At 41.5% G+C, this 22,081-nt stretch overlaps 4 protein-coding genes across 5 annotated transcripts in view; all 4 read right to left on the bottom strand.

Annotated features, from left to right (window-relative positions):
• The window catches only part of Dop1R1 (Dopamine 1-like receptor 1), a 29,854-nt gene extending 15,685 nt beyond the window's left edge, over positions 1–14,169 (bottom strand). The window contains exons 1-3 of one of the 2 annotated variants that reach the window (XM_065866197.2): positions 13,250–14,169; positions 2,271–2,331; positions 1,741–1,920 (exon numbers count right to left, since the gene is read on the bottom strand). In XM_065866197.2, the coding sequence (XP_065722269.1) occupies positions 1,741–1,920; positions 2,271–2,331; positions 13,250–13,549 (541 nt within the window). In that variant the 5' untranslated portion in view covers positions 13,550–14,169. Of the gene's footprint in view, positions 1–1,740; positions 1,921–2,225; positions 2,332–13,249 lie in introns of both variants that reach the window. The other variant, XM_036818800.3, reaches the window with a different exon arrangement.
• A 1,000-nt stretch (positions 14,170–15,169) lies between these two features.
• LOC108016404 (serine protease 42) lies at positions 15,170–17,591 on the bottom strand. Its single transcript, XM_036818671.3, has 4 exons — positions 17,251–17,591; positions 16,673–16,838; positions 15,714–16,419; positions 15,170–15,660 (listed from the first exon to the last, which is right to left on the bottom strand). Exons 1-4 carry the CDS (start codon positions 17,461–17,463, stop codon positions 15,237–15,239), a joined length of 1,509 nt encoding a protein of 502 aa, XP_036674566.3. The 5' UTR covers positions 17,464–17,591; the 3' UTR covers positions 15,170–15,236.
• Positions 17,592–18,084: 493 nt separating this feature from the next.
• On the bottom strand, positions 18,085–20,350 carry LOC108016418 (serine protease 42). The gene is made up of 4 exons (XM_017083067.4): positions 20,122–20,350; positions 19,631–19,796; positions 18,812–19,574; positions 18,085–18,661 (listed from the first exon to the last, which is right to left on the bottom strand). The coding sequence occupies exons 1-4, from the start codon at positions 20,329–20,331 to the stop codon at positions 18,244–18,246; spliced, it is 1,557 nt and encodes a 518-aa protein (XP_016938556.4). The 5' UTR covers positions 20,332–20,350; the 3' UTR covers positions 18,085–18,243.
• A 421-nt stretch (positions 20,351–20,771) lies between these two features.
• Positions 20,772–21,824, bottom strand: LOC108016419 (uncharacterized). Its single transcript, XM_017083068.4, has one exon. It carries the CDS (start codon positions 21,779–21,781, stop codon positions 20,888–20,890), a length of 894 nt encoding a protein of 297 aa, XP_016938557.3. The 5' UTR covers positions 21,782–21,824; the 3' UTR covers positions 20,772–20,887.
• Between the last annotated feature and the right edge of the window lie 257 nt (positions 21,825–22,081).

Genomic DNA, 22,081 nt, shown 5'->3' on the forward strand with positions numbered 1-22,081 from the left:
CCCCTTTTCTACACCCCTGCTTTGCATGTATGACATATGTCTCCCCACCTCAGCACTCTTTTTCCAACTTCCCACATCACCTCACCACATCGCATCGCTTTGGATTCTGCTCACATTTTCAGACTCAAATGACAAGCTCGCAGTTTTCTTCTTTTGTTTGCTGTTTATGATTTTCCACTTTTTTGCAGCGTGTGTGCGAGTCCTTACACATGGATGTCAGCTGCATGCTTCCTGAACCGGAACACGTTGTTAGCCCGGCTCCCAGTTCCCACTTCAATGGAAAAGTTTTGCCCGCCTCTCGCCTAATTTGCCTCTTATTTACTTAGCCAATGTTGGCCCGTCAAGTCCTCATCTCGGGTTTCCCGGCTCCGCCACCGCTGGAATTAATAAAATGCACCCATAAACGGCACTCGAAGGGAGGGGCCATTCGCCATTCCACTTTCAGGACCTGCAGCTCGGCAAAACTTTGTCAGCCTCAACGGATGGGAAAAGTATCGGAGCGGGGAGTGCTCCACTGGCAGGATATCTCAAGGAATGACTGCCATTGCTGTCCTCGGAATGGCTAATGGAAAATAATCAGAATGTGTGGCTGCACTCGGGATCTGCATGTTAGCCGGCACCAGATGTACAGCTCGAATAAAATGAAATTCCAGTTTGGCTGACTATAACCATTTGTCCAACGATGGGGTGTCGAGGGTCAGCGGAACAGTTTCAATAGGGGAATAGTAGATAGAAAACCTTAAAATCTAGATATTTTTTAGATTTCTCCTTCATCTTATTGGTTAAAATTCAAAGTTAACATAGTTACATTAACTTTTTATAAAAAAAATCTGATTTAGGACAGATTTGATCTTCAGAGGCGGATCTTTGAAGTATAAAATTTATTTAATGGTAGTATTATCATTTTTGTTTACTTGAGTCTTTCCCTACAAATAAAAAAATATTGTCTACATGCCAAGAATTTTTTAAATCGATCTATTTATTTAAAAGTTATAGGCATCTAAAGTGTTCAATCTCGGAAACAGCCGACTTGCAGCATGCATAACTCCATCTCCCTCACACTCCCCATAGCTGAGTTACGGATCTAATAGTCGAGGCCGTTTATTTACTAATTTCCTTTACATGGTCACTATACTACTAATGTATTTTAAATAAAACCTGAAAAAATAGCACAAATTTATAAGGAATTTTTACCATTATATATATTTTTTTTGTTCCCAAATTTCCTTCATATTTCAGGGGATTTAATATGAAGCCTGGCTTACTACTTCAACATAAACCTCGCGTTTATTTATTTAAAAAATGCAAAGCCAGCCCTCGTTTTTGGTATATGGCACGGCGGAAATCTTGTGCAATAACAATGGACCCTCGCCCGGGGAAACTCGGAAAAGGAAAACCCTGCCCGGGTAACTCGTGCGTCGACTTGTGCAGCTGACACTTTAAAAGGCATTGACAAAGCCACATAAAATCCGGCTTTAAGCGCTGCCAGGCATGTCAAATGGGCTCGAGTGGTGCGCGGCTGATGGTTGAGTGGAGCAACACCCTCGTGGGTTTCCAAGCCCCTCGTTATTTTTTTTGGTACCCACCGAAACCGCCTGCAGCATTTTGCATAAATTTCAGCGCTGTCTAAAGCGAATTTCAATTGCACTTTTCCATTATCCAGACAGAGCTACCGATGGCATTAGTGGGACAGGGATCGGGATCCCTGTGGTGGGATGGGACTACGATAACGATACTCACCCAGCAGATCGTTGACACCGGCGAAGGTCATCACCAGCGAGGCCACAAAGAGATCCGCAATTGCCAAGGAGGCCAGGAACAGGTTGCCGATGCGGCGCAGACTGCGCTCCGTGTAGATGGCCAGGCAGACCAGGATGTTTCCGGCCACCGAGAGGAATATCAGCACCGATAGGAAGATTCCTGTGGCGAGTCCAAGTCAAATGTCACACCCGTAATCGAAGCTCGGCCATCGAATCCCCCTCCCATTCCCAACAATGATCGGTGAAAGCATTCATTTATGGCACGGTGAACATCGAATGAGGTTGTGAGTGCGAGTGATGTGTGTTTGTCACATGCAACATGCAATTTTACAGATAATTGTTGTGTCCGTGAGAGCTGTGAAAGTGGTTGAGTTGGTGGATTGGGTGGCTTGGATGGGTGGTGCTATGCAGTGTGTGGCAGGTGGTGGGTGCCTCTTGCTGTACATTCAACGACATTTACTTTACCAACAACTACAATTGACACAAGTGACAGCGGCTCCGGTTCCTCACCAACTATTGTATCCATTTCAGAGGCATTTGTCCAGCTGCTCTCATTGTAGAACGATGTCAACTGCAATGGAACGAGTAAGGAATGGCTTGTTAAATGGTGGAAAATATGAAGGTTGCGTATAAAAGATACTACATGTTATTGTAGATTGTTTTCATATTTTAAATTAGATTATGAAATCAAAATAATGATAATAAGTTTTCAATTTTCCACTCAATTTCGTCTTTGATCCCTCCCACATCCAATTAAATTTGACAAATTTTGTTTTCAATTTAATTAACAATGTCAACTGCAGAAGAACGAGTTTGGAATGGATTGTTGAGACATTAAATGATAATAAATATTTTAATCATATTTAAATTTGATTTTTAAATACCATAATTGAAACCAGGTATTTACGCAAATAGTGATAAAAACTTTCACATAAAAGTAAACTCTAGTGCCGAATTGTGGCTTTCTCCTCGCCTTTGATCTCCTCCCACTAACTAATTAAATTTGTGAAATGTTTTTCGAATTTAATTAGCTAGCATCTGCCTTGGTTTTCTATGAACTTTGCTCCATTCATTTTCCTGCTGCCGTCATCCTCGATGTTTGTGGCACGCATGTCCTGGCAGAACGAAAAAACTATCAATCATTTGTGGCATCTGTGGCAGGACCGCAGTAAGCAAGCCCTTAGAAGAAGCCCACGAAGAGGTCTGGCATTATTCATAATTAAAATTGACAAAATTTCAAGAAAATTGCCAGGGCCCGTAATGAAATTAATTTGTTTTCCTAAGCGTTGCCCTTCGAACTTTCCACATTTTCCCCACATATATATGTACCTATCTATCTATCTATCTATTCATCTGCTTGTGGCAACTTTGAGTAGGAATTTGTCTTGCGGTTTCTTTTGCTTTTGGGGCAACCAGACATGTTGGCATTCTGGCGGTTGCCTTTGCTTTAGTAGCTCCAGTTATTTACTCGATGGAAATAAACCGCCCACTCGCACGCACCCCGAACAATTGAGCCGAGTTAATGAATTTATTAATTAACACGGAAGGGTACATTGCAATTAACCTGGCCGGCGAAAAGGATTCGAAGGATCCGAAGTGCCTGCAGCTGGTTGCGTATCCACTTGGTGTCCTTTGCACTTTATTGCCACGGGAATGTACACACAAATAACCATAATGAAAGCCATAATAAAATGCTCAAAAGCAGACCCGAAACCGCTGACAAATGCAATTAATTAATTCAAACATTAAACCGCCGACGTCGTATAAATATTTTCCCTGTTGCTATTCAGACTTTTCCAGTTTCCCTCCTTTCCCACCCACAAAAAGTTTTTTGTTTAATTAAATTTGTTTTCGCTGCACGTGTGTATTGCGCGTAAGCAGCTTAATACACTTAAAGTTGTTAATTGTTTGAAATGGAAACTTTAGTTTAATCGGCTCAAAATGCGGTCATAGAATGCCACAAATGTTGCATACTTATGGGCTGCGCAACAGGGCGTATACGCAATTTCATGCCCAACTATTTGTCAAAGGTTAATTTATTTATGCTTAGATTAAGGCAAACACGGACACTGGGCAACATTAGTTAAATTGCGTAAATATTTAACCAGATGAAAGCAACTAGCCCTCTGGGCGGCAATATAAATGCACTAAAGTGCGATTATTTATTCATAAGCCCTATTGATTCCTCCAGTGGAGCAAATCGCTTAAGTACTCAAGGATAGGGTTACGCAAAGGGATTCCCGCGTGAAATGGACCATAAACGAACAGTAAATAACATTAATTGATGCTTCACATCATGGGCAAAGTGCGCCGGACAGTAAAAGACACTTAAGATTATAAAAATTACACCAAATGCCAACTCATGTCAAGTGAGTTTTCATTAAAATCACCAGCAGCTGCTGCACGGATTCAGTAATGCGGCCGAACATTATACTGATGTTAATGTTTACGTTCATGTCGCTGCTTCTTTAGCGGCAAAGGCATCATTAAAAAGCAGTTAACAGTCCGGAAGTGAAAGCTTGACTCGCCGATCTCCGCCATTGGAGAACCATGACCCAAATGAAATGTCAATTTCCACCCAATATGCTAGAGGGGGCATTCCACCCTCTCTGATTAAAAATTATACTGTCGATTTTCTTGATACAATTTTATTATTATTATATCGAACGATGGTAGTTTTCACTTTTTTCACGTTTATAAAGATAAATGATGACGATAAAGTTGGCTATACCGAAAAGGGACTATTTGGCATGTTTCGAGTATTGGAAAAAACGTTGGCACAAGTGTATTTTATCGGGAGGAGATTAATTTAAAGGGATTGAAATTGATTAAGAAGAATAATAAAGATTTGTCATTTTACAAGCAAATACAGCTTACTTTTTGTCACAGTATTATGAAATAATTTATTAAAAATCCATTTTCCAGCACTCTTAAACGGTTTACAAATTATATAATTTGACTACGCTTTAAACTAATAATAATGTTATAAAAAATAGTTTGCCCTTTTAGGTATCACTAATAAACCATATTTTTTAATATATTACATTATTACACATATTCCATTCACAATTAGAAACTACTTTGCACAATTTAAAACCATTTGGCATTAAAATGGTATAACAAGTTTATTAATTATTAATTTTGATATTCCATTTCTCCAGTTAAACCCTTGACAGTTTACACAATGCATTAAAAAGTATTTCTAAATCGCCTCCTTTTAAATAACCATTCTACCAATCCGAGAGCTAAAAGCGGAAATTTAGATGCTTTCACGGAACAGCGCGCAAAGAGAAAGCATAAACATGGCATCTGCCAAGTGTGTGCTAAAAGAAAATTTAAACAGTTGTGAAAAGGGGGAAAGTCGGGAAAGGACAGGGAGCACAATTGTGACAGCAGTTACTGCATTTAATTGGCAATAAAAGTGGACAACAAATGTTCGTGGTCCGCGTTCCTCGAAGGCCTCCAGTAGTTGGCGAGGAGCATAGCCAGAAGATCCGAGGGTCCTTTCTAAAGGACATGGACTTGGGAGGACTTCAGAGGGCAATGAGAAATACCAGGCTATAGCTTGAGAGTCGCACTTGGGTGCTTGGGCTTTGGCTTTGTTTGCAAAGTTAAATGGTACAATGCGTTGATTAAACGTCAACACACACCTGCACACACCCCCTGAAATACACGAAACTCACCTGGAGGCCCTACAATAATAGGGCACAAAACCTGTTGGCAGGACAACAACAGCAAAGGCCGGAATTGCTGCCCACCTGTCCAACTGTCTGTCCTTTGTCTGGCCGTCTGGGTAGGCGGAAGTAGTGTGATTTACAAGTGGAAAAGGACGAGCAGGCTGGCTGAATAATAAGCGAATGGCACCAAAGGACTCGCCGAGTGCCACACTTTACTCTACTTTACTTTACTTTACAGTGTCATTTGAGCACTTCCGCTCGAGGCAGCACAACTAGCAACAATAACAAACATCAGAACAGAGCAACACAGAACAGAACCACTGCCTCATGACCCCGGGCCCAGAATAGTTGTTAATTGAGTGCTCTGTACAATTACTAGACCGAAAACTGTACAACAATGGAAAGAGGGTCCTGGGGAAAACATAACTGCCCTGCCCCAGCTTCCTGTTCGGTTCACAGAGCATTGCTGTATGTATAATGCGATTTCCTTGTCGAACGTTTAAGAAATTTGCAATCAATGCACTACAAAAATGGATTAAGAAAGTACTTTTAATTCACTTGTAATCGCTTAACTTTCTTTACATATATTTACTTGCACACAAAGATTTTAAAGATAAGTGTAGTTTTAAATTTATTTTTTCTTATCACTTTACCTTAATTTACCTTACCTTAATACCTTTCACTTTTCACGGTGAAAACAAAATAAAATTGAAGATTAAAATTTTTACAGTACCAGCTTTTTAAGAACATTATAAATCAATAATCTTTTTTTAGAATATTTTCTTTATTTCCGGTTAGGGATTTATTAAGGTGTTACCTACCATCCTTTCAGTGCAGTATTCAATTTCCCCTCAGCATTCAACGTGATTTTCTTGTCGGCTTCCACAAAATCTATTCTCAATTTTCTTGTTTTTGGTTCAGTGCAGTAATAAATTTTCAATTTCCCTGCACTTTGAACTTTCGCAGGCCCACGGGTTTTCGGGGCGCAATGAACCCGACTTGGTTGGGTGGGCAAAACCAACTAGAGTCGCTGCTCCCTGCTGTTTAGCATACATTTAAATTCTTACAATAAACAAGAAATGCTGTGGGCGTCTCTGGGAAGTACATATATATATACCAAAGGGATGGGTATCTCACGTAGGAGCGATAATACTACAGCCTACAGACGGCTGATTTATGCGGCGAGCAAATATTTATTGTTTGCTTTCGAAAACTTTGCAACAGAACTTAAAGTTTTACTTAAGCCAGGCACTGCCTCGTTATGCAATGTGGAAATGGAAAATGGGGGCAGGTTTTCCTAGGTGAGGAAGCAGATGCTAACTGCAGTGACAATTGCGAAAGTCGGCTATCTCTCATCTGTGGGCCATTGTCTGGGTTGTCAATGCCTCGTCCTCCAGGATTCCGAGAAGGAGTTGCTCCTGCAGACAGCTGTCATGTGTGTGCTTTCCCCTTCATTGTTGAAATTTCGGCTTAATTAAACGAAGTCGAAAGTCAAGAAAGGGAAAATTGCCGCCGACACATGTGTCTGCCAGTCAAAACTGTCGTAATTGAGGGTCCCAGCCTCTATGCATGGGCATTAAATGCAAATGAGCGCCTGATGGCGCGGAAAAGCATGTGACATTAAGTATGGATTTTCCTCCTCCAGTGGAGTGCTCCCCCCAAGATGAGCAACGTGCCCTCAATTATGAATGAACTAATTAGATTCCTACGCCAGGCGATGATGGATATCAAGTTTGTTCTCCCCCGAGCGGGCTTTTCACACTTTCCGCAAGTGGCTGGCATTTTTCGGACCTGACGGAGATACTAATATTTACTGCCTTTAACCTCAAGCCAGACACCGACACGCTCCTGACGAATTTGTCGACGGATTAATAATTAAAATGACCCTAAGATGGACATGGAGTAGGGAAACCGCACCACTATTTCTGCCTTTAGCCATGGCAGCTTGTTATTAAAAATTCATTTTATTTGGGTCAGGATGTGCCAAAATCCTTGGAAAATACTTTCAGTTGATTGCTTTTTCAAGATCGTTAAACCATTAATTAAGTCAGCAGGATGAGCTGGCCATTTTCTGTAATCCAGGTGAAAATTTGGAGGGAAAAATATGTTAGTTTTCATGTTTAAATATTTTTCATTTATATGGTTTGCAAATCGATTAACTTTTTAATAGGTTTGTTGATTACCAAAATAAACAAAATATTTCAAAGTGGTTATCTTTTCTAGCTCCATTTTAATACAACCTTGCGTGGAGCTTTTAAATTAAATGGTTTTTAGTGGATACATATTTTAGTTAATTTTACTTTTCATATATATATTTTTATGCTTAAATCAATTAACTGTTTTTAAAGTGGTATGACTACACTTTGATTACTAGCTGTTATGCTTTAGTGGTTTTATATACACCCAAAGATAAGCCTAAGTGTTATATGAACAATATTTACTAGTCTACGAAGTTAATTCTCCAAGCCAAGTACGCTCAATGGCAATGATAATTAGCCAAGACCGATTGTTTTGCTCCGATTGGCCGTTGTGTGTTGCCTGGCAGGTAAATCGAATGCTGCAGTCTTGTTTGTCTTATCGCTGCTCTATTGCCTGCCAATTTTCGGAGGACCGGCGATTGTTTGTTTTGGCAGCTATTCAGCAGATTGCCTTGTTGATTTGCCTGGGGCCGATTGTCAACGTCAGGATAATTAGCTGCAACAGGAGATGGCTCCGCTGGGCTGTTGCTGTTGTTGTTTCAGCTGATGTTGTGCAACGCTGGGTGGAAGGCTCTTGAGCTGATTGTAAATGCAGTCTCCATCGCTGCCATCACTCAAACTACCCAACTTAATCTGCAGGATACCCCATCTGCACCCACTTTTGTTGTAGCATCGATTTTATACTTTTTCCACAGGCATATATCTTTTCCTTTTTCCGATTTTCCACTGAAAAGGAGTGGAAAACTTGGCAAGTGAGCGATGTCAGCCAGTTGTGTGCTTAACACAAACATCCCGTTAACTTGCACAAGTGTCGTCTGCACACAAACACCACTGCAGTTTCACATAGATACTCGTCCGTACATATATACATACATCACATGAGTGTAAATACAGATACATCAATGCAAACTGCACTTGTTTCAATTGAAAGCAGAAAAAATGGCGACTGGAATGGCAGAGAGAGAGCCATATCTCATGGATTTTTCTTAGCCGTGTCGAGTTTCTACACACTTTCACACTGGTTTCAATGGCGGAAGGACCCATTTGATCCTTAGGATTTTGAAAATATTCAGTTACTGGTTATTTTGTGGGAAAAAATTCTTACACAAGAAGAAATCATCAAAATATACGGCTTTCTTAGCAAGAAACATATTAGGTTCTCAGTAATTGAAATATTGGAACCCTTTTCATAGAAATAGACCCAAGTTTTTTTGAATATTCAATGTTTTTTTTAGTATAACGTCGAAGATATTTACAATTTTTATAAAATGATTGTTGCTTTCATAATTATATTGCAAAAAAAGGTTTAAATACAAAATCTTACACAATCTAAAAATCGTTTATATATATATTTACAATTTATTCAGCTCATATAGTTTTATTTCCAGTGTTTAAGTAAATCCTCCCTTCTGCAAAACTCCGATTTCTCAGCAGTAAAAATGTAGTCGATTATCTTGATTGTATTTTGGCCATAGTCTGGCAAACTTGAACACCCGGCGCAGATGATTGACATGACCCTAGCCATTTTATATGGTCGTGGCCCCATTAAATTGACTTGTCACGAGTAATCGTTGTGCACTTTTGTGTCATTGCCGAGCCACCGATATCAAAAGCTCAACTCGAGTAGGAGAACCTCATAAAAAATAGCTGAAAAAGGGCCACCAAAAATATAAAAGGGATACAAAGATATACACATGGGCTAGCGCCAGCAAATAAAAAGAGGGTTTATGGTCAATCAGCAGCGAGCCTTTTTGGGCTCACTGAATACCGAATCCCTTTGACTGCTCATCGGGAATCCTTAGCCCCATTCACCTGGCCCTAAAATGAAAGAGGTAAACGTAAAAATCACGAATAACCTGCTATTTTCATTTGCTTTTCCTTTTACCCTGCCACACAAACAGAGCAAAAAATGTGTGTGTGCTACTGTGGAAAAGAGTGGAAGGTGCAATTAAATGGCAACACCTAGACAAACACATTGTGGCTCTTGTGGCCAAGATTAATGTGGAATGGTCGTGAGCCATCGGGATACGGATGCACCTTCCTTTGGGCGGGGAAGATATTATGATGGCATGTGTGTGCCGTGTCCCATGCGGTTTCTATATACATATATATGTGTATCCCACATATTCGTGACCCGAATCGGGGGAGCCAGCATCTCATCCAGCTCATTTATATTGCGGCTAGCCCCGTGATTATGGCAGGCAGCTGTCACACACATTTAATTAGGCGAAATTGGGGACATTTATCCGAGTCCACTTCTCCGACTCCTTGCCTTGTGTGGCCAGGATCTAATTGAAAATTACCGAGTGCAACCGCCAAACTCAGGCCAAAAGCTTAAATCTTGAAAGCAACATTTTGTGCGAGAAATGCTTTGTGAATTTCTCAGTACCACAATCAGAGGAACAACATTTTAATTAAATCTTAGACAGTTTACACACAAATGAAAGTTTAGATTATATGCTAAATACTTCGGCAACAAAGTTGGTACAATTACAAGGAATTTTAAACATCAATTTAATCAAAAAACATTTGGTTCTGAGTGTATGCGTACAAAGTGAAAAAGAAATTGTATATTAATAATAAACTGAGGGGTAATGCAATTTTATGTCAAAAATTAAATATTTCCTTAAAATTACAAACGTATTTAAATTTATTATCTAAGTTTAAGATTAAAATTATTAAAAATACATACTACGTTTAAGAAACTAATTCCAAATGCCAAACAAATGAAAGGGAATTTAAAAAGATTGTTAAGAATTCTTTTTCAAATCTTCATCGTTAATCTAATATTGTCTTGAAACCCAAATTTAATTGATTTTTGACCTACGATCATATCATCATTTTAAAATGTTGTCCAGAGAATTCATGGCTGCCGCAAGTGAACATTTCATTCTCAGAAAACTATTCTGTCTATTAAAACTACAGCTTGATTAATATCAAATATTTGATAGTAATTCGTTTAATCGAAAACTTCTAAAGCAAACAACCCATGAAAATATTTAAAATAAGCTTCAGGGCAGTGCGAAAGAGCATACAACTTCACGCCAATAAATTGTTTAGTCGCCAACAAGCAAACAATTGCAGTTTGATAGGCCTGATTTCAATTGGCCTGGCTATCGATGGCTATCGGGCCACGCCCCCTTCCCGCCCACTGCCCACTGATTTGGACAAATTGCTGGCGGAAATTTGCGCAAATTCCAAAGCCTCTGGCTCAATACGTATATATAAATGGGCGGCGGGATAACAATAGGGGCGATTTGCTGAATGGAAAGCGCAATCCACATGGCAGCAGCAATAACAAATAAGTCTATTAATATTTTATTATTATTGCTATGCAAAGTCTGCGAACAATGGCAAGCAAAAGTTTTACCTCGCGCTTCTAGAAAGTGCGGATTGCCATCCGAGAACGCAAAAACACAATGGATTTTTAGAGGAACGGAAAGCGAACTGGGAGGTTCTTTCCACGAAAAGAACGAACATAAACCCATTTTTTATGCATGCAGGCAAGATTTGTCGAGTGCAGATTAATAATTCAATTAGATTGCACAACGCGGCGTATGCGTGATGCATTATGCAAATGTCAAAGGAGAAGAAACGTGGGGAAAAAGCGAAGCCCAGAAAGACAATTTTCTGCTGACAGATGACGGGGACTAATGTCAGTGTCAACCTGCGGTTAGCTCACATCAATTGAGGCCGGTCTCTAGAATTCCCTTGTCTCTACAAATCAAGTGCATTCAGTAAAAATGGGAACATTTCACCTAAAACTGAACCAATGTTCGGTAAATCACCGCAAAAGCACCCTCAACTGTTTATAAATTACTCGAAAACCTATTTGCGTGGAAAATGTGCGGAACATAAACATGATGACATCGTGATCCTGCGATAAATGTCGTCGAATCATCCCAACTCGTCCCCATCCAAGTTACGTGATACTCATTATTTACATTCGATTGAAAGTTAAACGTGCGAACAGATGAGCACAACTTTGCCGTACCACACAACAAGTATTTAGATCTATATCACCCCCATATCCTTTACTGCTGCCACACCAAGCACGTAAATTGCTCGTTCTCCCAAGAAAAAAAGATGAAGACAGCACCCAAAATGGGAAATATAAAATACACACGAGTGAAAAAAGGGATAAACTTTGGTTTTCGCATACATCCTTGATGGAACTCCTTTGAAAACCGGATTATGCATCGATGGAGGTGTGTGTACTCGCATGCTGGCGAAAGTTTATCCATGTGCTGGCTGCTAATGAGGCTCGCATTCATTTTCATTTACCAGCTGGCTGACTAGAAGTGAGATAAATTAAAAGGAATGCCAGCGGATGAAACTTTTGCTAACTGCTAACCTTTTGTTATAATTTAAACTTTGTATTATATATTATGGCAGCGTGTGGCATGTGTGTGATAATCGTGTGATAATCACCCATGGCTCACTGGGGAACTCTTTGAACCCCTTTGTCTTGACAACTCATTAAGCAATCTCCAGCCGGATTGCTCATACGCCCCATAAACCAGCGAACCACCCCAGGAAACTCGTACGACAATGTTCGGGAAATATGCCAGCACGTAATAAAAATGAAATGCTCATGAAAGCCAAGCTCCGTCATCGCCCAATCGGAGACAAAGACTTTGTAAATTATAGTGGCGATGGATACCTGGAACTACACCAAGAATAAAGTCAAAATCCATACAGCGGCATAATCATAAAACATTACGTTCAGTTTTGTTTACCATAAAAATTGAGAACTGAAGAAGTGTGTATAAGAAAGTATTGTCATCTTTATACATGATTTTAGTATCAGAAACCGAAAGACAAAGTCGGACACACACACATTGTAAATTATAAGGGCGCTGGATACCTCTACCCACACCAAGAACATCTAGAAACCTCATTCTGGGGTCATTCATAAAATATTACATTAATACTGGATACAATTATATTTTCTTTTATGTATATACCATTTTAGTAGCAAAAACAGAAATACAAAGTTGGAAACAAAGACATTGCAAATTATAGTGGCTATAAACATCTCAGAACTACACGAAAAATAAAATCAAAATGTTTGGAATTATTAATATGTTTTTTCTCAGCTTAAATTGTCCATTAAAAATGAAACTTAAAAATATGTTAGAAACAAAGAAATCTCTTCTTTTATTCTGTGGATTTTTATTTATATCACATCATATTTCAGCAACAGAACTTTTTTATTATATTCAAAAAAACCTTTGTATATTTTATGTACATTTTTTTTATCGTTTTTTGTAATGCTCTGATAAGTGTTGAAAAATTCCGATGTAATGCATTTTGAAATATTTCAAACAAAGAACAATTTTTTCATCTTATATTGATTTTAAGAGAATATTAAATGATACAATTTTTTTGACTTGAGATATTTGCTATTGTCCTTATATTTTTTCTCTGTTCAGCGTATTTTACGAGCTGCACATTGGACATTAAGCCAAAGCCAAAGCCTGAGCGAAAGCCAAAGCCAAAGCCCAATGAATGCCTCGTTGGCAGCCACATAAATACAATCGACCCACTTCGGGCCTCCAATCCCCACTACCTACTCCACCCAACTCCCGGACTCCCGGACACCCGGACTCACCGTTGTGCCATCGTAGCCATTTGTCAGCAGTTGGATGTCGATTTCAATGTCCAGGTCCACCTTGGCGGTCGTCAACTGCAGCGGCAGGTGATCGGCGTCCAGCAGCGTGGAATTTGTGGAGAATCCAGTGTTGCTGCTACTGTTGCCACCGCTCCCGCTGATGATGGTGGTGCTGCCCACGGTGGCGGCGGATGAGGTGGTGGTGGTGGTGCTAAGGGGACTGGTGGTGCTGCTGGCGGTGACCACCACTGAAACCACTCCGGCTGCCAGGGCAGCAATTGCCCGCATTGCATTTGTCATTGGGCAAAAGGGGCGATGATTAGAGGCGTCCTGGGCGAAAGGTCCTGGGTGTGGCGGCGGAGGCTTCCCCCTGTTCAGCGAGAGATACTCAGTTACGGGTACGGCAATAAATTGCCCCACAACGGCAATGCAGCATTCTGCTAATACACTGCGAATCGGAATGCGGCAATGGCGATGGCAATGGCGATTTAAGGACGCTCAGGAGGACAGGATTTGTGTGGCAAACATCGCGGAAAACGCGACCCAGAGTCATGTCCGGCCATCAATCAGGCGAAATTACAGCATTAGAGTCACACTCCTCGAATGATTAATTATATATGCTTGGGTTTTTTTTTATTCGCACATGTACACACTGGTCACACACACATTTGAGGCATAAACACACTCACACGCACACGCCCGTCAAGAATTCTCGATCGGCAATCGGAAGTCCAAGGGAAACCCCTGTGAAATTCGGTACGGGTGCTTATCTATGGTTTATCTATTATTATCCGGCTGCCTCCGAACTGCCGAGCTGAACCGTGCGAACTGAAGGCTGAACGTCGACTGTCCGGATACGCACGACTAACGGTATCTTCAGTACGGCGAACGACCAATACCAATCCAAAAGCAACGCCGTAGAGTATGCAACAACTTTCGAGTTCCGACGGAGGAGCCGACAAGTAGTCCATTCAACAGGATGGTTTCGATGCCCCGTCTATAAGGCGGAAAATGTGCGCTGCGCAGTTTGAAGAGAGAGAGAAAAGAGAGAGAGAACGAAAGAGCCAGCTGAAAAGCGGGAAAAGCACCTGTTGTTCCGCCGACGCGTTTTCCTAGCGTTTTGCCAGCGATTCCGGCGCGACTTTGGCCGCCCTCTCCATTTGTTCTCATTAGCAGACACAGAGAACTACGATGTGGTGTCATACTGAACAGAATAGAACAGAACTGAGGAGTGACTGCCTCAACTGCATGCAAATGGAATGCAATTGCTGGCTTTGACAAATCACCGCTGGCAGACCCGCAGGCCGATGCAATCTTTCAATTGAGATACCCTCGCCGAAAGAGGTACTCCACAATCGGGAAGTGCACTTTGCTTAAATATCACAGAATAGCGACCTGCAATCATTGAATATCTTTGATAGAGGTGGATACAAAATATATGCATCTGTTTAAAAAGTAAAAAAAAAAGAGAATTAAACATTTGTGGCCAAATTACATATGAAAACGGTTGTTGGACTATGAAGAGATTTTCTAATTTTATTACTAATATTATTACTAAAAAACGTTGTTTTTATCGAATTTTATTTGTAACCGATCCCAAAGAAAAGCTTACAGGTTTCAACATTTTTTAGGAACATTTTTACCGGTTCAAGGAAGCAAGATTTTCAATATTAAAGCCACTATTTATTTAGTTGTTGCTTAATACATCTTTTTTCACTGTTTTTTCAAAATATCTAGTTTTTGATGAGATAGATAAAGATAGGGATGGGCGCTTAAGGCGTGCCAGGCACACTGTGCTTATTTTATCATTGGTTAAATAAGAGAAATTGGCCAAAACACTTATATTTTATCTCAGTTGACTAAGGTAACGTTTATCTCAATATCTATCCTATCTATTCCTTCTATTCAGAACTCCTCCAGTTTGTTACAAGCTAAAGAAGTTATCATTTATTTTGGCACACAATTCAACTAAATCAACAACAATCCCTCAGAACCACATGCTTTTGAGCAGCCATTCCATGTGCCTGGCCACGTCCGTGTAGATGACGGGCAGCGTGAGGTTGCACCGGTTGGTCTTCCGCTGTCCGGCGGAGACGACGCCGCGCAGCAACCAGACGTCCTGCTCCTGGAGCATCAGTCCTCCGCCGGAGTCTCCGCTGCAGGGACCCGAGGCCAGGGCATTGCTGGCGCAGATCGTGTGCGAGGTGATGAAGTGGGCATTCTCCGCGGAGAGATTTCCCCGACACTCCGTTTGGGTAATGATGTCCGTGTCCGTCATCTTGGCCCGCCGTGTATTCCGATTGCCATTCTCGTCCTCGCCCCAGCCAGCCACATAGGACTTGTACCCAGAGGGCAAATCCAGCAGATAGTTCTCGTTCCACAAACAGATGGGTTTGATGTAGTCATCAAATCTATAAAGGTGGTTTTAAACAGGTACTTAGTACTTAGGTACTTAGGTACTTACACAGGACGATCAGCCAGTTGCAGTAGAGCCAAATCGGCATCGGTATATACACTGGGATTATACTGCTGATGGAGCAAAAGTAGCGATACACCACTGGTATATCCCGGACCAAACAAATCCAGGGAATTACGACCCAGCGAAACTGTAGTCCTTTCAGCCGGCAAATTGCGACTGCCGAAGCGAAAGCAATGGGCGGCAGAGATCACAGTTCTGGCCGAGATCAGGGTGCCACCGCACAGGAAGTTATAATCCTTGCCCACCTGCTCGAAGAGGGCCGTCATCCAGGGCAGCTGTCCCCGTGCCACCTCATTTCCGCCATGGATGAAGGGCGTCTGGATGGTCTTCTCCCGCCCACACACGCCGTTAAGTTGTCCAATTGTTTGGTATGGAAATGATTGTACGGGTGGGACTAAGGGCACTGCTGGTCTTACTTCTTGAGGTCTCTGCATTTGAGGAGGAGGCGGAGTCTGCTGCGGGCGGCTTCTTTGCGGTGGCTCCCATTCGTCATAGACTCCTATGTTCCTTGGAGGAGGCTGTGGACGGCCCCTCTGAGGAGGTGTATCCTCCTCATTGTCTCCTGTGAAGTTCCCTTGAGGATTCCGGGACCACTGTGGCGGATCGGGTCGCTGAGGTGGCGGAAGAGCTGCCAAGGGAATACTTGTTCGCAGAATGCGCGACAGTTTTAGCTTAATGCTAGGCGGTCTAACTGCAAGAAAAATAGGTTAGTAAGTCAGTAAGTCAAACATATATGGGTTTAAACAACCTTAAAGCTTTACATTTAATACGAGCAATTAATAAGTAGAATTTTTTCAGCACCTCTTGATGTTTTTATATGTTTTTACACTACCCATACATTTAATATTTGTAAAAAATAGTATTTAAAATTGATTTCCACACAAAAAGGTTTTTTATAAATCTTTAAGTTATTATTTATCTATGTAAAATAGAGATCTACTTACAATCTCGAGACTGGCACACAATTTCCCCATTGACCGAAACTTTGGTAAGTTTGGGCACTACACCCGCCGTTGGAAAGTCGATTCGGTAGTTGATGGGCTCTTCGTTTCTCAAGCGATAATACAGTGAGTCCTCATCTTCCAAGAAGTTAAACATACCGGGGGTGGGCTGCAAAAAATAAGATGGGTCAAAACCAGTCGGCGTTCCCGGGGGGGCAGCTATAAATTCCGATCAACGTCACGGTGGTCAGATTTGTAAACATAACTCAACTGATAGAAAAATAATAGCATTGGCAGCTGAGCTTAGGCGGCACATCTCTCGATTAACGTAAAAACCTGTTCCACAACTTTAAAGAAAGCGAAAAGCGAGAATAGAGCTGAGAAGCTTTCGGGTAGTGGAGGTTTTTCCCAAGCGCGTTCTTTCTTATCAGCCATGCAATTGCCATGGAAATCAACTTGACCAGTGAGCCCAAGCCGAACTCGATAGTGGAAAATCAGACATCCCATCTGAGAGTGAGGTCAATGCTTGATAACACTGACTAGCATAACTATTGCAAAGAGGAAGAGTCGGGAAAACTTACCGGGGCTCTATCTCCAGGCTGGGAAAGTTCAATACGAACTTCGTTTTCCGCATTCGTATTATCCAGCACTAGTTTCAAATGTCCTATGTACTCATTTTGGTACTCTAGATAGCGAAAAAGACCAGGACAGGCTACGTATGGCAGGTGTTGAGCACTTATAAAGCCGATCTGCAATATGGTGATCAGGAAACCGAGGTCTTGCAGTTGGCACATGGCGAAGGTGGCGGAACCTTTCCGGAACAATAAATATTTATAAAAACAAATGCGACTGCAATTTCACAGCATGCAACTAGCCGAGAATCCGAACTTAAACCGCACTCATTGAGAGTCGCGCGATGAATGATTGGTATTAGCTCAGCTAATTCGCATTAGTTTCCGATCTAGCTGAAAAGTCGGGTCTGAGACAAAGCTCGTTGACTCTCTCAACCTAATCGGAGTAAGTTACGCGATTACATTGGGAGATTCCGCCTTTGTTTGAGCGCTTGGTTGGGATTGCCTTAAAGGTATTTCAACCCTAACGAACCCAACAAAATAGTATGTCATTACCCTGATTGATGGTAAATTAACATAGAATTCAAACATTTTGAAAATATTTGAAAATAAATTAACATTTGTATCAGACCCAAGTTTTAGTCTGGTTTTCTAAGATTATTTATTCTAAAAAGGTACTGATCGCAAGTTGCTATCACGTTATTATATGGACATATGGATATCAGTGAACATCAAAGTAGTTTTTTAATGAAACTTACATTTATCGCAAATATTAAAAGCGATAAAATAATTCATCTAATTCATTAACATAAAGTTGATGCCCCTAAGTATTAAACGAAAACGTTTGCAGTGTATACAAGCTGTGCATGACTGATTTATTTTTCCAATGATTAATGAATCCAGTTAGAAATACCCGTAGCGCGGACCGCACTCTTGGACCTTCCAGTTACGTGGCTGCCATACATATATTCATGAGGATCTCTGGCACACCCCATCTTCCTTTCAGTTCCACATATTTCGACGCACCCAGTCGATGTGCTTGGCCACATCGGTGAACACGGATGGTAAGCTATGATCGCAGGTGCCCTTCTCCTCGTCGATTTGACCCGCCGAGGTCACACCCCTTAGCACCCAAACATCCTGTTCCTTGAGCATCAATGGGCCACCTCCATCGCTGGTACAAGGTCCTGCTCCCACCCTCTTGGCACACAGACTGCTCGGCTGCACCAGTTCTTTGGCCAGCTCCAGGCGGCAGCTCGACTCGATTACGATGTTCAGGTCGGTGACCTTGGCCACATCCGAATGGCCGTTTCCCGACTCATCCGGTCCCCAGCCAGCCACATAGGTCTTGTGACCCTGCGGCAGTTCCATTTGGTTCCTAGGGCTCCACAGGCAAATGGGTATTACGTAGTCGTAATATCTGTAAGGATATTTTTTATAGTTTAAAAAATTATTAAAAACTAAACAATTATCTTAGCGATGATATACAAATTAAACCTTTTCTAGCACTAAACCAATTTGGAAATTATATACTTCATATATTCAAAGATCAAATATTCCTTAAACTCACCCTACTGGGCTATCCAATCTGACCAGTGCCAAATCGGCCTCAGTGAACTGCGCAACGTTGAATTTATCGTGGATGATCAACTGGGAGACCCCGCGATATTCTCCCGGGGAGTGAATGGCAAGGGTGTTTCGACCCAGGGAGATGGCCAAACGATCGGCAGGCAGATCCTTGCCAGGAACTCGAAAACAGTGGGCCGCCGAGAGAACCGTGGATGTCGAGATCAGCGAACCTCCGCAGATGAAGCGGGGTCCATTGCTCTCCCGCCGCTCGAAGATAGCCACCAACCATGGCAGTTGACCCCTTTCCAAACTCGTTCCCTGGTAGATTAGAGGAGAAGTAATGGTCTTCTGACGTCTCTCACGACCGCAGGGATACTCTTCCGATGATGCAGTCTCCTGGGAAACACGCTCTTCGTTATTCCTAAACGTTTGCGGAGGATCCGTATTTCTGATCGTCTGCTGGGGTGCAGTAGGCCGAACAGGATTGTTTATCCTCTGCTGGGGGACAGTACCCCTATTAGGATTAATGTTGAGATCCTGAGCAACAGTATTACGATTTGGAGTGGCCTGCTGAGTGGCAGTACTCCATCCAGGATTCGAGAACGTAGGAATAGATTCATTACTTCTCCAAATATCTTCTCCACGATCCGGGATCCTTGGTTGAGTGGGCTCACTCTCCCTATAGACGCCTGGTGAAGGCACAAGACTGACACCATAGGTTACCCAAGTGATCAAAAGAGTTATGCCTGTTCTTGGCTTGGGATCTGGAAGTTATTCGGATCAGTTTTGTATCTCTGAACTTAACAGAATATGAACTTACATTCTACGCCACCGCAAAGTTCAATACCATTCACTTGCATGCCAGTTATCTTGGGAGGGATTGTGGGTATGGGGAAATCGACACGGTATCGAATAGGAAAGCCATTGCGAAGATTGTTCTGGGTAGTCTCATCTGTATCCACCATGGAAATTTTGCCCACATTGTCCTAAAATTAAAGAGGGGTAATTAAGATGTACAATATTTAAACAGCAAAACAGGAATATTTTAAATACTATATATACAATTTTTGTTACTAATATTTGCATTTGGTCTAGATCCGATTATTTAAATAGTATTATCAATATTAACTAGTAAAGCAAACCTCTCTTCCTCCCTGAGACTTGTTTATAGCGTTTTTTTTTTGCTTTTGCAAAGGCAATTGTCATTGTGCGCTTGGGAAATAGCACAACCGCAAACAAGCAAAGTGATAAGAGCTCCAGAGGCAATGTAATAGAACTGAGAATTTCCCAGCAAAATAAACCAAATCTTACCGTGAAATCGTGATATCCAGGCTGGGAGAACTGAAGGATGAGCGACTGGTTGCTGACCAAGGGATGACGCACTTTCACCAGACCGATGTACTGCCCCTGGTAGCCCTGGTACTCGAAACGCGGGGCACAGCCATTCCGGGGTAACTGGCCAAGACCCGATTCAATCAGAGATATTACGAGGAGAGCGGTCACCAGCTGTAGCGGACTCATTGCAACTGCGTAAGTGCCGAGCTTTTCCAATCTATTTTATTAAGAATTTAATCACTCATTCTATCGCTCAAGAACCTCACTCCATGAGAGAATCCAAGCCTCTCTAAACTAAAGTTTGTTTATAACGTCAGTGGCTCTCCCCACATTGTGGGTTTTTATAATATGTTTTCGTAGTTCCACTCTTGAGTGGTAATATGATATTACTAACATCACTTCAAGATTTTGAGATTCGTTATGCAAATCATTTCATTTTTCCCGCGTCTGGAATTCAATTTGAACTTCGTCTTGATAGGTCATTTGCATTTTAATGAATTACTACGAATGCATCATTCTAATCCTCTCTGCTTTTCGTTAATGAAAACTTTAAAGATTTGTAAAATCTTACATATCAACGATTGGAGGTTTCTGGAAACGTATTGCAATAATATATGATCAATATATTGTTTTGAAATGCCATATTTATTTTTTTCTTAACCTAGTAAGTGCTGAAGTTGCCCTGGATGTGTGCTATATGTACTATATCTTTGCCATTTGATGAATATATATATTTTACTCCCTATTTCCCAGTGGGGGTCTCACTTTCATGATACTCCTTGATAATGTCCTCCAGCTGCCTTTCGATTTCTGTCCGCTCCTCGAAATTTTCCTTTAGAGTTTTATCCAGGCACTGGTTACTTTGCTTCTGGATATCCTCCAGCTGATTGGACTCAATCCATAGGCTATGGAGATTCTGTGGAGCATTTTGTAGGTCAACAGTAGCTCTCCTAGCGCCCTTTTGGCACTTTTTGGGCTTGATACTGGGACACCTTTCCGTGGCTTCGATCACCTGCCTTGTAGGCATTTGCAGGCCATCGATGGACTTCTTCAAGTCCAGATTAAGTTGAATCTGAGCCCATAGAAACTGACCAACACAGTTGCGCAATCGAAGGACATAACGATTGTTAAACTCTTCGGTGATGGATACAGCTTCTGCTGTTCTCAGACCTTCAGTGGACTGCCCCACCTTTTGAACTTTCGCTGCGGCCCAGAACTTCCATTCCTCCTGGTGTTTTAGTTTTGATACCAATTCCGCCTGCTGTCCCTTGATTTTCCCTAGACTTTCTCCCAATGGAGAAACGCTCAGACTCACGCCAGTTAGAACTTCCAGTACTTCCCGCAGAGCATGTCGCCTTTTCTTCTTGTGAGTGTTTGGTAAATCGGATAGTATTTTCCATATAGAATTATCCAGATACTCCCTGTATTGAGTAATCGCAGCTTCATTCTCGTTCTGCAAGTTGTTGGTTGGATTTAGAACCAAAACTCCATCATCTTTATAATATTCCTGATCATTGGGCAGGATTCCCTCGTTTCCTGACTCATATCTTATTAAAGGGGTGGGATCTTTTGCCAGGACTCCATCTTGGATTATAAAAAGTACCGAAAGGAATTGCAGAAAAATGGTCTGCTGCATCGTTCCACCAACCTCTTGAGAGGTTCCGAATCGTTCTGGCCTTAAAGAGATAACTCATTGGGTTTTAAATATGCAGCACGCTTGGCAAACATTTGTTCAGCTGTTGCCAATCAGTGAGCAGTCAGCACGTGGTCATATATGTTTATATATTACACTATATAATTGTCAGATGTGCATGCACTGCAATAGAGTAGCTGGGTTTTATGATATAGACTTAAAGTTTGCAAACAAAATTTTAAAAAATGCTGTAAAAATATTTTAAACTTAGATTGTTTCATTTTCGATAGTTCAAAATCTCGA

The sequence above is a fragment of the Drosophila suzukii genome, chromosome 3 (assembly GCF_043229965.1).
Source record: "Drosophila suzukii chromosome 3, CBGP_Dsuzu_IsoJpt1.0, whole genome shotgun sequence".
In the NCBI taxonomy this organism is placed as follows: Eukaryota; Metazoa; Arthropoda; class Insecta; order Diptera; family Drosophilidae; genus Drosophila; species Drosophila suzukii.